Genomic DNA, 14,494 nt, shown 5'->3' on the forward strand with positions numbered 1-14,494 from the left:
AATTTTAGTATTTATCCCTAATGGAAGAGATTCTATGAACATAACCTTTCACACAAACATGCGGTGATTCCAATTTTAGAAAAGAAGAGAACTATCACGATTTTTCTATGCTCGCGCTCATGGTATAACACTTGTAAATTTACAAATTTAAAATATTTCAAAAAGATATATATTCATAAGATTTCAAATTCTGCAAAAGAAAATACGACATTCTAATGATGGAAACTATTTTTAAATTGGATGCTTTGTTGAAAAATATCGTTAAAAATAGAAGAGGATTAAATTGGATTACATAGAGACGTTTCTACACGAATACTGTTTTCTATGCTTAGACAGATGCTAGTTAGAGGTCCATGTGACGAACTTTTTTCTATGCTTCTAGATAGAGCAGATACAACCACAAAACAACAAAATTTTCCAGCCTCCTATCTTTTTCATGTAGTTTTCTGAGCTCTATAAAATTTACCCGTTTAAAAGGGTGGACAAAGATCGCAGCGTGGCATACTGGCATTGTATGAAAATTTAAGGCAACACAACAATCAAAGCTATGAGGGGGGAACAAATGATAGAAGTATATATATATATATATATATATATATATATATATATATATATATATATATATATATATATATATATATATATAGTTCTTAGGTATCTCTTCTCATCTCGAAACCACACAAAAATGGAGAAAAGACTGACTCCGCCAGGTGGATGGAAAAGTACGTGACAGACACCGACACCTTCCCACCACAGTTTTTATTCCGCACCGCACCTCCCACAAGCTCAGCAGCGTAAAGAATACCCTCAAACACTGGAAAAGTCGTCTTTCCTAAAAATTATTTGGGCACAGGAGGTGAACAGGTTCCTTATCTTATCCTGCTCGTCCTTGTTCTTTGGAAATCCACATTCCACAGAATTAGGAATAACGACCGCATCACAGGACTCGCAGTAATGTTCCTTCAGAACAACTGCCTGCAAGTTAGAAGCTCGCTCCATCACGGCTCCTATAAATGCCATATGTTGCTCTGTTCCATTGAAACCAAAGAGTTGGAGCTCTTTCAGTGAGGAGTGTGGTGGGGGCGAAGCCTTTGATACCTCCCAAGGTGCATTAGTTCTTTCTCCATAAATCTGCTTCTTTTTCTCTTCGTCTTCGCATCGCTGGTGGTCATACACCTACATGGATGAAGCACAATCATGCCTTTTATTAAATAAATAAATAAAAATAAACTAAGAATGTGTTTAGTTCCCAAAAAATGCTACAGTAGCCATCACATCGAATCTTGCGATACGTGTATGGAGCATTAAATGTAGACGAAAAAAAAACTAATTGCACAGTTTGATTGGAAATCGCGAGACGAACGTTTTGAGCCTAATTAGTCCACGATTGAACACTAATTGCCAAATAAAAACGAAAGTGCTACAGTAGCCAAATTCCCAAATTTCGCGAACTAAACACAACCTAAAGCTTTTCTATTCACTAGTCATAATTCTTCATATGCAGGGAAGTAATGGAATTGAGGACAGTAACCAATATGTGCACAATGCCACAATCACAGCACCACTTTGGGCGGTGGGTTTAGTTATCCCATGTACCACCATTTCTTCGCAGTTACCCTCTGTGGTGACACTGTATACAATTATAGGAAGTGGCTACTTATTACTAACTCCAAAGTCCAAACTGATTTATATATATACCATTCAGGAGTCTCGGGACAGAGAAAACAATCACCCTTTTAAACAATTCCACCACTGTTTTTGAGACGAATCTAAATGTTCTTGTGTGTGTACTATGATCAAAGATCCTTAATTGTTGTAGTTTTTCCAGTAGATTAAGCTGATTAAAGAGTAGGTGGATGTGGATCATAAGTGCATATTATACTATTATCCAAGCATTTTGGTGTAAAATGTTGCTCCTTTTCGCAAGGTGGAATTAAAGCAACCACTACTTTTTTTTTGAAATAAAAGGTAGGAGCTCTACCGCTCAATTAAGTACGGAAAAAAGAAGTTTATGTACAAAAGGCACCCACTGGCGCCAAACACTATGGTCCTAGGACCGGAACAGGACATGCATGTCGCACCGCTAATGGTGTTTACCCATCAAAAGATACAGCCCTGCGTCTTTGCATGATATCCTCTTTTGTTAATGAGGCCACCTGCTGGACCGTTTTGTGCTCGTTTTCGAAGATCCTCCTATTCCTCTCCTTCCATAGGTTCCATACAATGTAAATGAGGATTCCATTGAACCGCCTTTGATCCTGCTTTGGCACCTTGCTTGCTGCCTCCTCCCACCATTTGGATAGCCTGTGGGGTCTTACTGTGGGAATTGGACACTGAAGTTTTCCCAGGACAGCACATGGTCCCAAACGGCTCTTGCGAAAGGGCATAGTAAAGAGAGGTGCACTCCTGTCTTCAGAGGCCCATTGCACAGGACACAGTGCTCCTGATGCGGCCATCCTCTCTTCTGTAGATTATCCACCGTTAGGAGTTTATCATGCATGAGGATCCAGGCGTGGACTTTGCATTTGTTTTCTGCTTGCGACTTCCAGATGAGGTCATGCTGAAATTTCCGATGTGAACCTCGGAATTGTATCCTATATGCCGAGTGAGTGGAGTAAATTCCATCAGCCGTCCACTTCCAAGTGACTGAGTCTTGCACATCCTCCTGCAGCTGCACATTTAGCAACCTGATCCACAGGTCGATGAATTCTCAGATTTGTGCAGCTGTTGTGATTCGCGTCCGCAGCGATCTGATCCAACTCCCATTGTGAAATTCCTAGCTGACCGTCCTGTTTTTTCTGCGTGCCAGCTTGAACAGGTTAGGCGCCAGATATCTAGGCGCTTCACCTTCTAGCCAGGCGTGATGCCAGAACCGGGCTTTGTGGCCGTTCCCGATTGTGATCGTGGTGGAGGCGTTGAACAGGAGGCGATCAATGTCCTTACATGGTACTTTTGTTCCCACCCATGGTTTGGAGTCATCTGTCCACTCCTGCCATAGCCAACGGAGGCACAGTGCTCTCCCAAATCTTTCCAAGTCCGGCACTCCCGTGCCCCCCAAGTCCTTGGGCATGCATACGGTTGGCCAATTGACCAAGCAGTGACCCCCATTAGCATTCTCCTCTCCTTTCCAGAGAAATGATCTTCGTATCTTGTCAATTTTCTTCCTTGCCCCAAACACTAGCGGGAACACGGTTAGGTGGTAGGTGGGCATTGAAGATAAGACCATGGTGACCAAAGTGTGCCTGCCCGCTCTGTTCAGCATTTTGCCCTTCCATCCCGGCAGCCTTTGTCCAATGCGTTCAATTAGAGGCTGTACGTGGACTTTCTGCAAGGATCTCGTATGCAGTTGCAGTCCCAAGTAGCAGCACGGGAATGGTGCTCTTGTTCCTGTGAAGGAGGCCAGGACGTGATCGAGGTCAATGTCTTGGCATCTGGTCGGGTGGACTGAGCTCTTTTGCATATGTAAGCCCGAGATTATGCCGAATTCATGCAGGATGGCCGTGATGGCCTCGAGGTCTTCTCTGAGCGGATTGATGACGATTACTGCATCTTCAGCGTACATGGATGTTCTCCATCTTGCCGCTGCCAGGGGCAGAGTGGTGAGTACGCCATGCTGTGTTGCCATGTCTAGCAGTCGTTGTAGTGGATCCATGGCGAGTATGAACAGCATGGGTGACAGAGGGTCACCCTGAAAAAGCAACCACTACCTCTAAGCATATGCAAGATGAGGGGAGTGACATTTATTCAGCGTGAAAAAAAAAACCATTATAGCCAATTGGTAACCCTCTAACTAATACAACAAGTGGTTTATAGACCAATTATTCAATTAAAGTACTTCAAATATTGCACCACCCTTGAATGGTGGTCCCAAATTTCAGTGGCACATCATAAGCCTTTAGTTTGAACTTGCATGTTATGTTCTTTTATTGCGTTCCTTCTGTCGGGTACCTTAGAACGGGGTACCCCAAGCAAACATCAAATGGGTCGCTAAAATCCCATCTAAAAAATAAAGCTAGAAGGTAAGCCGTGGGCCCCTCACCTGCCACGACCGAGCCCACTGGGCCCTCCTCCACCTCGCCTCGAGCCTCGAGCAGGAGGTCTCGGTATCCTGGAACAAACTCCGCCTCGCGCGAGGCTCCCCAGGGAAGGCCTCGGCAGGGGGCGCCGTCTCCGTCTCGCCCGAGGCTCTCCAGGGAAGGCCTCGGCAGGGGGCGCCGTCTCCGTCTCGCTCGAGGCTCTCCAGGGAAGGCCTCGACAGGGGGTACATTCTCCGTATCGCGCGAGGCGTCTCGCGCAAGGCCTCGGCAAGGAGCCCGATCTCCGTCTCGCGCGAGGCCTCAGTCTCCGTGTCGCTCGAGGCCGGGTCGCCCGCAGCCCGTCACCCCCCGCCTCGACCGACCCTCCAGACAACGTGTCATGTCCCATTAATGCTTCAACCACTCCCGCAATCTCAGCCGGACGACGGCTCAACGCCACAGAATGGCCGACGCGACCCGAGGTCGCATCAGCGCCATACCGGCCGGGACAGGGCACGGCGGGGATTACCGGCCACTGTGTCCTAACGTTGTGTCCACGATCAGCGCCATACCGGCTGGGACAGGGTACGGCGGGGATCACCGGCCACTGTGTCCTAACGCTGTGTCCACGATCGGCGCCATATCGGCTGGGACAGGGTACGGCGGGGATTACCGGCCACTGTGTCCTAACACTATACCCACGATCAGCCGCCCACTCGAGGCCTCGGCACTGTACACCAAGGTCTCGGCTATCTTGGGGTTCGTGCCTGCCGAGACCCCTCCACCACGGTGCAGCCTCGACACCGACCAAGTCTCGGCCTCGCGCGCAGTCCGTCCACAGTGGCTTGAACGTCCACCGCCGCACTCACTCCGAGGCAGTCCCGGGGCTCCCACGACACACAGGATCTGATGGGACGGCCACGCCGCCCCAGTGCTCCAAGGACGGACCACTCCGACGACTACGCCGCCACAGGAACAGGCTACAGGACCCGGACACGCCGCCCCTGTTCACACGACGCCGTATAGTTAGCTCATGTACCGTCCTAGTCCTCCCTTCATGCTATAAAAGAAGAGGACTTGGGCTGTTTTAGGGGGAGGAAAGGAGAACACCTTGTAACACACACACACGCACATCCATGCCGCCTGAAAGCAACGTCTCAAGCGGCTCGCACGACACCCTGCCGAGACCTAGGACCAGCTCCCTCTCTCCTTTAGCTTGTAACCCCCTACTACGAGCACCTCGGTGCAAGGAATACAAGATCGATCTCTCAGACTGGATGTAGGGCCTCGATTGCCTGAACCAGTATAAACCTTGTGTCTCTTTGCATCACCATTCGGAATCGGGAGCACGCAGAACAAATTCACTGGTTGGTTGAGGACCCCCGGTCCGAAACACCGACAGTTGGCGCGCCAGGTAGGGGCTGCTGCGTGTCGGTTTCGTCATCCCAGCAGGTTTCGGATGGCAGACCCCATACGACCATTGCGTCTCGGCACCGTGGTTTGGTTCGGGAGCCTAGAGTTCATGTCTCTAGGGCATGAGTACGACATGGTGCTCCTCACTCCTCGAGCCCCACCGTCCGACGATGAAGTTACGCCCCGGCAGCCCAGGCGCAGGCGGCGGCCGCTCTCGCCGCGCTCGACAAGCACGGCACGAACAAGGCCACCCCGACGCTACGCGAATCCAGGGCGACACGCCACCCCCCGCCGATATCCTACGACCAGCTGTTGGCACAGGGTCCCTGGCTGGGGACCTGTCTAGCCTGAGCTTGGACAAAGGAAAGTTGCCTGTGGCACGCGGCGATGCCCAGTCGTCAAGCTCCGCTCCACCACTCCCTGAAGAGCCGACCCCGGCGGGGCAGAATCTGGCGACGGCACCGTCCCCATACCCCTTTGGGTTGAGAAATGCCGCCGCCTCTTACGCCTATGCTTACACTGCCGCTCACGAGCATCCCTCGGAACGCCGCCAGCGCTTCGCTCTCGACCTGAGCACCCACTCCGACTCCTCGGACGAGGACGAGGCATGGCCCGGGGTGGATTTCTCCGGACTCCACAACCCTGGGGCTTTGCGCCAGTTCTTGGCCGCAAGCGACTACTGCTTCGGCTACTCCGACTCCGACGACGAAGGCTCCTACGACCCCACTCGCGAGTGTTTTCACGTCGGGCTCGGGATGCCGAGGGCGGGCGAAGAGGACGAGGGGGCAGGTAGCCGTTCCCCGCTCCGCCCCGGTGCGGGCGTCGCTACACCTCCACGTGCCGTCTTGCCGGCTGCACGAAATGAGAACGTCGCTCTTGCGCGACCTCAGCGCCCAGACCTAGAACAGCTCCATGAGCTCCAGGCCAAGGTCGAGCAAGACCAACTCCTTCTGCAGCAGCTTCGAGACTCTCTCGAACAGGAACAGCGAGGTCGCGGCGAAGGCGGGGGAGCCCGACGGAGGGCCCTCGACGTGCATCACCGCATCCATAACGACGAAGGGAGTGAGCAACCCCCGGTCTTCAATCGCGCTAGCCAGAACGTCGCGGCTGCGGCAATGCTGGTTCGCGCAATGCCCGAGCCTTCTACCACGGAGGGGCGGCGGGTCCGCGGCGAGCTCCGAGATCTCCTAGAGACCGCCGCGGTTCAGAAGGCCGAGAGTTCCGCCTCCCGACGGCACGGGGGCGTCTCGAACCTGCCCGCGGCACCGCCTCGGCAGGACAGGGAAGCCTCAGCTCGTCCCAAACCTGCTCGAGCACCGATAGCCCACAGGGTCCCCGTGCTTCTTGACCGCCTCGACAATCAACACGAGGTGCAGGGAGACCACGAGGTGGTCGGCCGACGACGACGCCACGACGGTGAGGGGCCCGCCCGAGGCTACCATGTGCACCGAGGTGGCCGCTACGACAGCGAGGAAGACCGCAGTCCTTCTCCTGAGCCACCTGGCCCTCGAGTCTTTAGCAGAGCTATCCGTGTCGCCCAGTTCCCGGCCCGTTTTCGGCAACCAGCCAACCTCGCGAAATACAGCGGTGAGACCAACCCCGAACTCTGGCTTGCCGACTACCGCCTGGCCTGCCAGCTAGGTGGCGCGGATGATGACCTGCTCATCATCCGTAACCTCCCCTTGCTCTTGTCAGACTCGGCGCGAGCCTGGCTCGAGCACCTCCCTCCCTCACAAATCCACGACTGGCGCGACTTGGTTAGGGTCTTCGTTGGGAATTTCCAGGGCACATACGTACGTCCCGGAAACTCCTGGGACCTTAAGAGTTGCCGCCAGAAACCAGGCGAGTCTCTCCGAGATTTCATCCGGCGCTTCTCCAAGCAGTGCACCGAGTTGCCCAGCGTCGACGACTCGGAGATCGTCCAGGCTTTCCTCTCCGGCACCACCTGCCGAGACCTGGTGCGGGAGCTAGGTCGGAACGTGCCACGCACCGCTGCTGCGCTCCTCGACATCGCCACCAACTTCGCCTCGGGCGAGGCCGTCGATGCCATCTTCCCCGACAGCGACGCCAAGGGAAAACGGAGAGACGAGGCCCCCGACGCCTCGGCCTCCCACCTCCCTAAGAGAAAGAAAAAGGGGCGCCTAGGGAAGCAGGAGGTCATGGAGGCTGATCTGGTCGGGATCGTAGAACGCAAGAATCCCCGAGGCCCCAAAGGCCCTAGGCCTTTCGACGACATGCTCAAGAAACCATGCCCTTATCACCAAGGCCCGGTCAAGCACGCCCTCGAGGATTGCTCCATGCTGCGACGTTACTACGCCAGGCTCGGGCTCCCCGACGACGACGCCAAGCAAAAGGGCGCCGGCGACCGGGACGAGGACAAGGGCGACGGGTTCCCCGAGGTACGCAACGCCTTCATGATCTTCGGTGGGCCCTCGGCATGCCTTACGGCGCGGCAGCGCAAGAGGGAACGCCGAGAAGTCTTCTCGGTCAAGGTGGCCACCCCCCAGTACCTCGACTGGTCTCGAGAGGCGATCACCTTCGATCGAGATGACCACCCTGACCATGTTCCGAATCCCGGGCAGTACCCACTGGTTGTCGACCCGATCATCGGCAACACCCGACTCTCCAAGGTGTTGATGGACGGAGGCAGCGGCCTCAACATCCTCTACGCCAACACCCTGGAGCTCTTGGAGATCGACCGGTCGAGGCTCCGAGGCGACGTCGCACCCTTCCACGGCATCGTGCCAGGGAAGCGCACGCGACCCCTCGGGCGCATCGACCTTCCTGTCTGCTTCGGCACCCCCTCCAACTACCGCAAGGAAGTCCTCACCTTCGAGGTAGTCGGGTTCGGGGGAGCCTACCACGCCATTCTAGGGCGGCCGTGCTACGCCAAGTTCATGGCAGTGCCCAACTATACCTACCTCAAGCTCAAGATGCCAGACCCTCGCGGTGTCATCACGATTGAGTCCACGTACGAACATGCATACGACTGCGACGTTGAATGCATCGAGTACGCCGAGGCTCTCGCGGAGGCCGAGACCCTCATCGCCCACCTCGACCAACTCAGTGGCGAGGTGCCTAACTCCAAGCGTCGCGCGGGGGCATTCGAGCCCGCGGAAACCATCAAACTCATCCCGGTCGACCCCGCCTGCCCCGACGACCGGGCGCTGAGGATCAGCGCCACCCTCGACATCAAATAGGAAGCCGTGCTCGTCGACTTCCTCCGTGCGAATGCCGACATATTTGCATGGAGTCCCTCGGACATGCCGGGCATACCGAGGGAAGTCGCCGAGCACGCCTTGGACGTCCGAGCCGGCTCTAGACCGGTGAGGCAACGCCTGCACCGCTTCGACGAGGCAAAGCGTAGGGCCATCGGTGAGGAGGTGCAGAAACTACTGACGGCCGGGTTCATCAAGGAAGTATCCCACCCGGAGTGGTTGGCTAACCCCGTGTTAGTTAGGAAGAAAAGTGGGAAATGGAGGATGTGTGTAGACTATACCGGTTTGAACAAAGCCTGTCCAAAAGTCCCCTTCCCATTACCCCGAATCGATCAGATCGTTGACTCCACTGCGGGATGCGAAACCCTGTCTTTCCTTGATACGTATTCTGGTTACCATCAAATCAAGATGAAAGTCCGACCAGCTCGCAACTTCTTTCATCACACCATTCGGCATGTACTGCTACGTGACGATGCCCTTCGGCCTCAGAAACGCCGGTGCCACGTACCAGCGGTGCATGACCCAGGTCTTTGGCGACAACATTGGGCGGACCGTCGAGGCCTACGTAGACGACATCGTGGTCAAGACCAGAAAGGCCGAGGGTCTCGTCGACAACTTGACAATAACCTTCAAATGCCTTAGAGAGAAGGGCATCAAGCTCAATCCCGAGAAGTGTGTGTTCGGGGTTCCCCGAGGCATGCTCTTGGGATTCATAGTCTCGGAACGCGGCATCGAAGCCAACCCAGAGAAGGTCTCGGCCATAACCGGCATGGGACCAATCAGGGACCTCAAGGGAGTACAGAGGGTCATGGGATGCCTTGCGGCCCTGAGCCGCTTCATCTCGCGCCTCGGCGAAAAAGGTTTGCCTCTGTACCGACTCTTGAGAAAATCCGAGCGTTTTTCTTGGACTCCCGAGGCCGAAGAAGCCCTCGACAGACTCAAAGCACTGCTTACGAATCCTCCCGTCCTGATACCCCCGGCCATGGACGAGACCCTCTTGCTCTACGTCGCCGCAACGACCCAAGTGGTCAGCGCCGCCGTAGTGGTAGAGAGGCAGGAAGAGGGGCACGCCCTGCCCACCCAACGACCTGTTTATTTCATCAGCGAGGTGCTCTCCGAGACCAAAGCACGCTACCCCCACATCCAGAAGTTAGTCTACGCCGTGGTCCTGGCTCGGCGCAAACTGCGCCACTACTTCGAGTTGCACCCAGTGACGGTGGTATCATCTTTCCCCCTGGGCGAAATAGTTCATAACCGGGAGGCCTCGGGCAGGATAGCCAAATGGGCCGTCGAGCTTATGGGGGAAACCTTGACCTTTGCGCCTCGAAAAGCGATGAAGTCTCAGGTCTTGGCCGATTTCGTGGCTGAATGGACAGATACCCAACTGCCACCCGCTCAAATTCAGACGGAGTGCTGGACCCTGTACTTCGACGGATCCCTGATGAAGACCGGGGCAGGCGCGGGTCTGCTCTTCGTTTCGCCCCTCGGAGTACACATGCGCTACATGGTGCGGCTCTACTTCGCCGCCTCCAACAACGTGGCCGAATACGAGGCCCTAGTCAACGGCCTACAAGTCGCCATCGAATTTGGGGCACGGCGCCTCGACGTCCGAGGCGACTCGCGGCTCGTCATAGATCAAGTAATGAAGGAGTCAAACTGCCTCGACCCCAAGATGGAGGCTTACTGCAAGTTGGTACGACGCCTAGAAGACAAGTTCGACGGTCTCGAACTAAATCACGTCGCGCGGAAGTACAACGAGGCCGCCGACGAGCTGGCAAAGATGGCCTCGGCACGTACCCCGGTCCCCCCGAACGTCTTCGCCAGAGACCTCCACGAACCTTCCATTGGACACACCTCGGCAACGGAGGAGGGCCCACCTGCGGAACCCGGGGCGAAGCTCGACGCCCCCTCTGCTGCCGAGACCCCCTCGGCCAAGCCCGAGGTCATGGAAGTCAACGCCGAGACTCCGCAGACTGATCAGGACGCGGATTGGCGAGTCCCGTTCCTCGATTGGCTTGATCGGGGGGAGCTCCCTGACGACAGAACCGAAGCGCGATGGCTTGCGCGGCGAGCCAAGACCTACGCCCTCTACAATGACGAATTGTACAGGCGAAGTCCCTCAGGTGTCCTCCAACGGTGTATCAGTTCCGAAGCGGGCCAAGCCCTGCTTTGGGACTTACACGCAGGCGCCTGCGGGCACCATGCGGCGCCTCGGACGCTCGTAGGGAACGCTTTCCGCCAGGGGTTCTACTGGCCGACGGCAGTCGCCGACGCTACCAAGCTGGTACGCTCCTGCGAAGGATGCCAGTACTATGCTCGACAGACACATCTCCCGACCCTGGCCCTACAAACCATCCCCATCACGTGGCCATTCGCCGTGTGGGGGCTCGACATGGTCGGGCCTCTGCAAAAGGCCCCCGGGGGCTTCACCCATCTATTGGTATCAATCGACAAGTTCTCCAAATGGACCGAGGCTCGTCCGATCAATCGAATCAAATCCGAGCAGGCGGTGCTGTTCTTCACTGACATCATCCACAGGTTTGGGGTCCCCAACACCATCATCACCGACAACGGGACGTAGTTCACCGGCAAAAGGTTCCTGACGTTTTGCGACGACCACCACATCCGTGTGGCCTGGTCGGCCGTAGGACACCCAAGGACCAACGGCCAAGTAGAGTGTGCCAACGGCATGATCCTACAAGGCCTCAAGCCAAGGATTCACAACCGATTGAAAAAGTTTGGCAAGAAATGGCTCGCTGAGCTCCCGTCGGTCATCTGGAGCCTAAGGAACACTCCAAGCCGAGCCACGGGATTCACGCCTTTCTTCCTAGTCTATGGGGCCGAGGCCGTCCTCCCCACCGACTTGGAATATGGTTCCCCGAGGCTGCAAGCCTATAACGAACAAAGTAACCGCACCACCCGAGAGGACGCCCTTCATCAACTGGAGGAAGCCCGAGACGTCGCGCTACTGCACTCAGCCAAATACCAGCAGAGCCTGCGGCGCTATCAGACCCGACGCGTCCAAGGCCGAGACTTGAAGGTAGGCGACCTAGTGTTGAGATTAGCGCAAAGCAACAAGGGTCGCCACAAGCTGACCCCGCCATGGGAGGGACCGTACATCATCGCCCAAGTGCTGAAGCCCGGGACCTACAAGCTGGCCAACGAGAAGGGCGAAGTCTTCACCAACGCTTGGAACATAGAACAGCTACGTCACTTTTATCCCTAAATTTCCAAGTATTGTATATATCGTTTCTCGAAATACAATTAAAATGCGTTCTTTAGTTGGTCTAACTTTTCGAGAAACCCCCCGAGCCCATCGTAGGCCTCGGCAATACAGTAACACGGCAAGGGAGACTCGGTTCTGCCTCGGCAGAACCAAGCCCCCCTCGGGGGCTAGATAGGGGACCCCCTCTGGGCGTCCCCTAGGTCCCATGCGCCATTCTTCAGTTGTTTTTCAAAAATTCCTACGCTAAGTCCCTAGCAGGCTCTGACGAATCGGTTGTAAAAACCCCTCGGACCAAGGTCTGTTTCCTAAGCAGGAGGCCGGTAGAGTCGCGAGACGACCTACGCCTCCGGGCTACGGCACTCCCTCACTACCTCTCGCTCAAGGGACGGCTTAGGCCCCAAGGGGGTGTTTTGCAAACGAAATCCGATCGGGAGCGACAGAGGGCAGAGGCTCGGAAACATAAGAAAAACAACTAGGAAACACAAGTACTTCAAAAGTAAAGGCCTCGACGGCCACAAGCGTTACGATACAAAAAATAACCCCTATTCTATTTTTACATAGCCCCCGGGGCCCAGATCAAGGCTCAGGGCCTTCAGCACCGGCAGATGGTAAGGGAGGAACCACCTCCTCTTCGAAGAGCGTCGCCAGCGCCGTGCCAGGGCCTTCCGCCGCCTCCATCAGCTTCGCGACCGCCGCGTCGGCCTCCTCGTCATCATCAGGCAGAACATAGCCATCACTGATGGCCGGGAGGTCGACGCCAAGGTAGTGAGAGGAGATGACGGCCAGCGCCCGCTTGACACCCGTGTGCAGTGCCCCTCGGAGCCGCTCGCGCATCTGGCTGCTCAGCGCAATCAAGCGGCTCCCAAGGGAGCTGCCTGACTGAACCCCTTCGACCTCCAGGGCCTCGCAGGCGGAAAGGGCAGCACGCTTCAGCGCCTCGTGCTCCCCGATCTCAGTCTCGAGCACCGTCTGCACCGCGCTGGAAGCCTCGGCGGCCCGAATGATCTCTGCCTCTGACTCTGCACCGCGGAAGATGGAATGAGGTCGAGCGAGAGAAAGGACAACCTAAGTTAGGGACGGAAGCCCACGGGACTCACCCTTGGCCTTTTGCTCCCAGCGACGGGTCTCGGCTTGACAGGCCTCGGCCTTCTCCTTCAACCGCTGGGCCTCGAACCTAGAGGCCTCGGCCGCCATGGAAGCTTCACTGCCCAGCTCTGCGTCATACAAGGAAGTCAGGGAGCAAACATAAGGAAAAGGAAACAAAACAAGGGGACTGGAACTCACCCTCGAACGTCCCCTTCAAAACCACAGCCTCGATTTGCGAGGCCTCAACCGCAACAAGGGCCTCGTTCAGAGCGCCTTTGGTCAGCCGGTGCGCACTCTCCTCTGCCCCCAGCTGCCCGGCGAGGGCCTTGCCCGAGGCCGTCGCTTCTTCGGCCCGGGACCTGAAGGCATCCCGATCGCTGACCGCGCGGGTAAGCTCCTCCTCCAGCTCCTTGACCCGCGCCGCCAAGGGGGCGAGCTGCGTCTGGGCTGTGGCCGCCTCGACCTTCGCGTCGGCACAGCGAAGGCGGAGGTCCTCCACCTCCGCGCTTCGCGCCGACAGAAGCTCGTTAGCGTCGGCAAGAAGGCCCCTCTGCCGCTGAAGCTGGTCCCAGACGCCCCTCTCCCACCGGAGAAAGACCGACTTTCCAAGCGACCGGGTCTCGAGCTCCTGGGGAAGCAGAACGAGGGTCATTGGTCGCAACAAAATCAGGAAAGGAAACGTCGCGCGAGAAAGGAAAACACGAACCTGGGCGACTCCGGGCAGTTCGTCGGCCACCACGGACAGCGCCGTCCGTAGGGACCGCTCCGCCAGCTGGCGGTACTGCTCGAAGGTGTTCCAGCGCCCGCCCTCGGCCGCGTCCTCAAGGGCGAACAGAGGCTCCCCCTCAGGGTCGTCCCGGCTCCGCCACAGTACCTGCGGGTGATCCCACCCGCGAGGCTCGGGCCGGACCCGCACGAGGGCCGAGCTTCCCTCGTCCAAGAACGGCGCCGGCTGCTCCACGGCGTCGGTCTCCTCGGCGTCGACCACCTCCCGCGCCCGGGAAGTATCGTCGGAGATCGGATAGACCTCCGCCTCCCGGGCGCTCTCTCGCAATAGCGGCAGGCCCTGAACCAAGGGCACCACAGAGGCCTCCGCCGCCTGCATCTCTGCCTCCTGCACAGACAGCCTCGCCGCCATCACGACGGCCTTGGCGGTCTCGGGGGCTCTGGCCTCCGCCATCGTGGCCTCGGCAGACGCAGAGACACCGACCGCGGCCACCGCGGTCTCGGCGGTCGTGGACGCCGTAGCCTCCATTGCCTCGGCCTCAGAGACCCCGGGAGCCTCGACAACAAAGGGCACGCCGGCCCCATCCGACTCGTGAGCCTCGCCCCCACGAGGCGGAAGCGCTCTCTCCCTCGTCTGTGTAGGGGCCGCCTCGGCAGCCCCTCCTTGGGCGGGCGGCCCCTTTGGGTCGACCCTCGCCGACGCCGCGCCGCGTTGGATAGCGGCTTGTGCCTCCGCCACCCAGTGTGCGGAGGAGCCGGGGCTCGCCTTAAGCGCCTTAAGGGGCGCCAAGGGGAGATCGTCCGCAGGC

General features: G+C 56.8%; 1 protein-coding gene across 1 annotated transcript; it reads right to left on the reverse strand.

The window, feature by feature from the left end:
- Positions 1–807: 807 nt before the first annotated feature.
- On the reverse strand, positions 808–14,214 carry LOC136533066 (uncharacterized). Its single transcript, XM_066525628.1, has 4 exons — positions 13,666–14,214; positions 13,158–13,587; positions 12,971–13,087; positions 808–1,007 (listed from the first exon to the last, which is right to left on the reverse strand). Exons 1-4 carry the CDS (start codon positions 14,212–14,214, stop codon positions 808–810), a joined length of 1,296 nt encoding a protein of 431 aa, XP_066381725.1.
- Positions 14,215–14,494: the final 280 nt, after the last annotated feature.

This window comes from Miscanthus floridulus, unplaced genomic scaffold, assembly GCF_019320115.1.
Source record: "Miscanthus floridulus cultivar M001 unplaced genomic scaffold, ASM1932011v1 fs_776_4_5, whole genome shotgun sequence".
NCBI classification, from domain to species: domain Eukaryota; kingdom Viridiplantae; phylum Streptophyta; class Magnoliopsida; order Poales; family Poaceae; genus Miscanthus; species Miscanthus floridulus.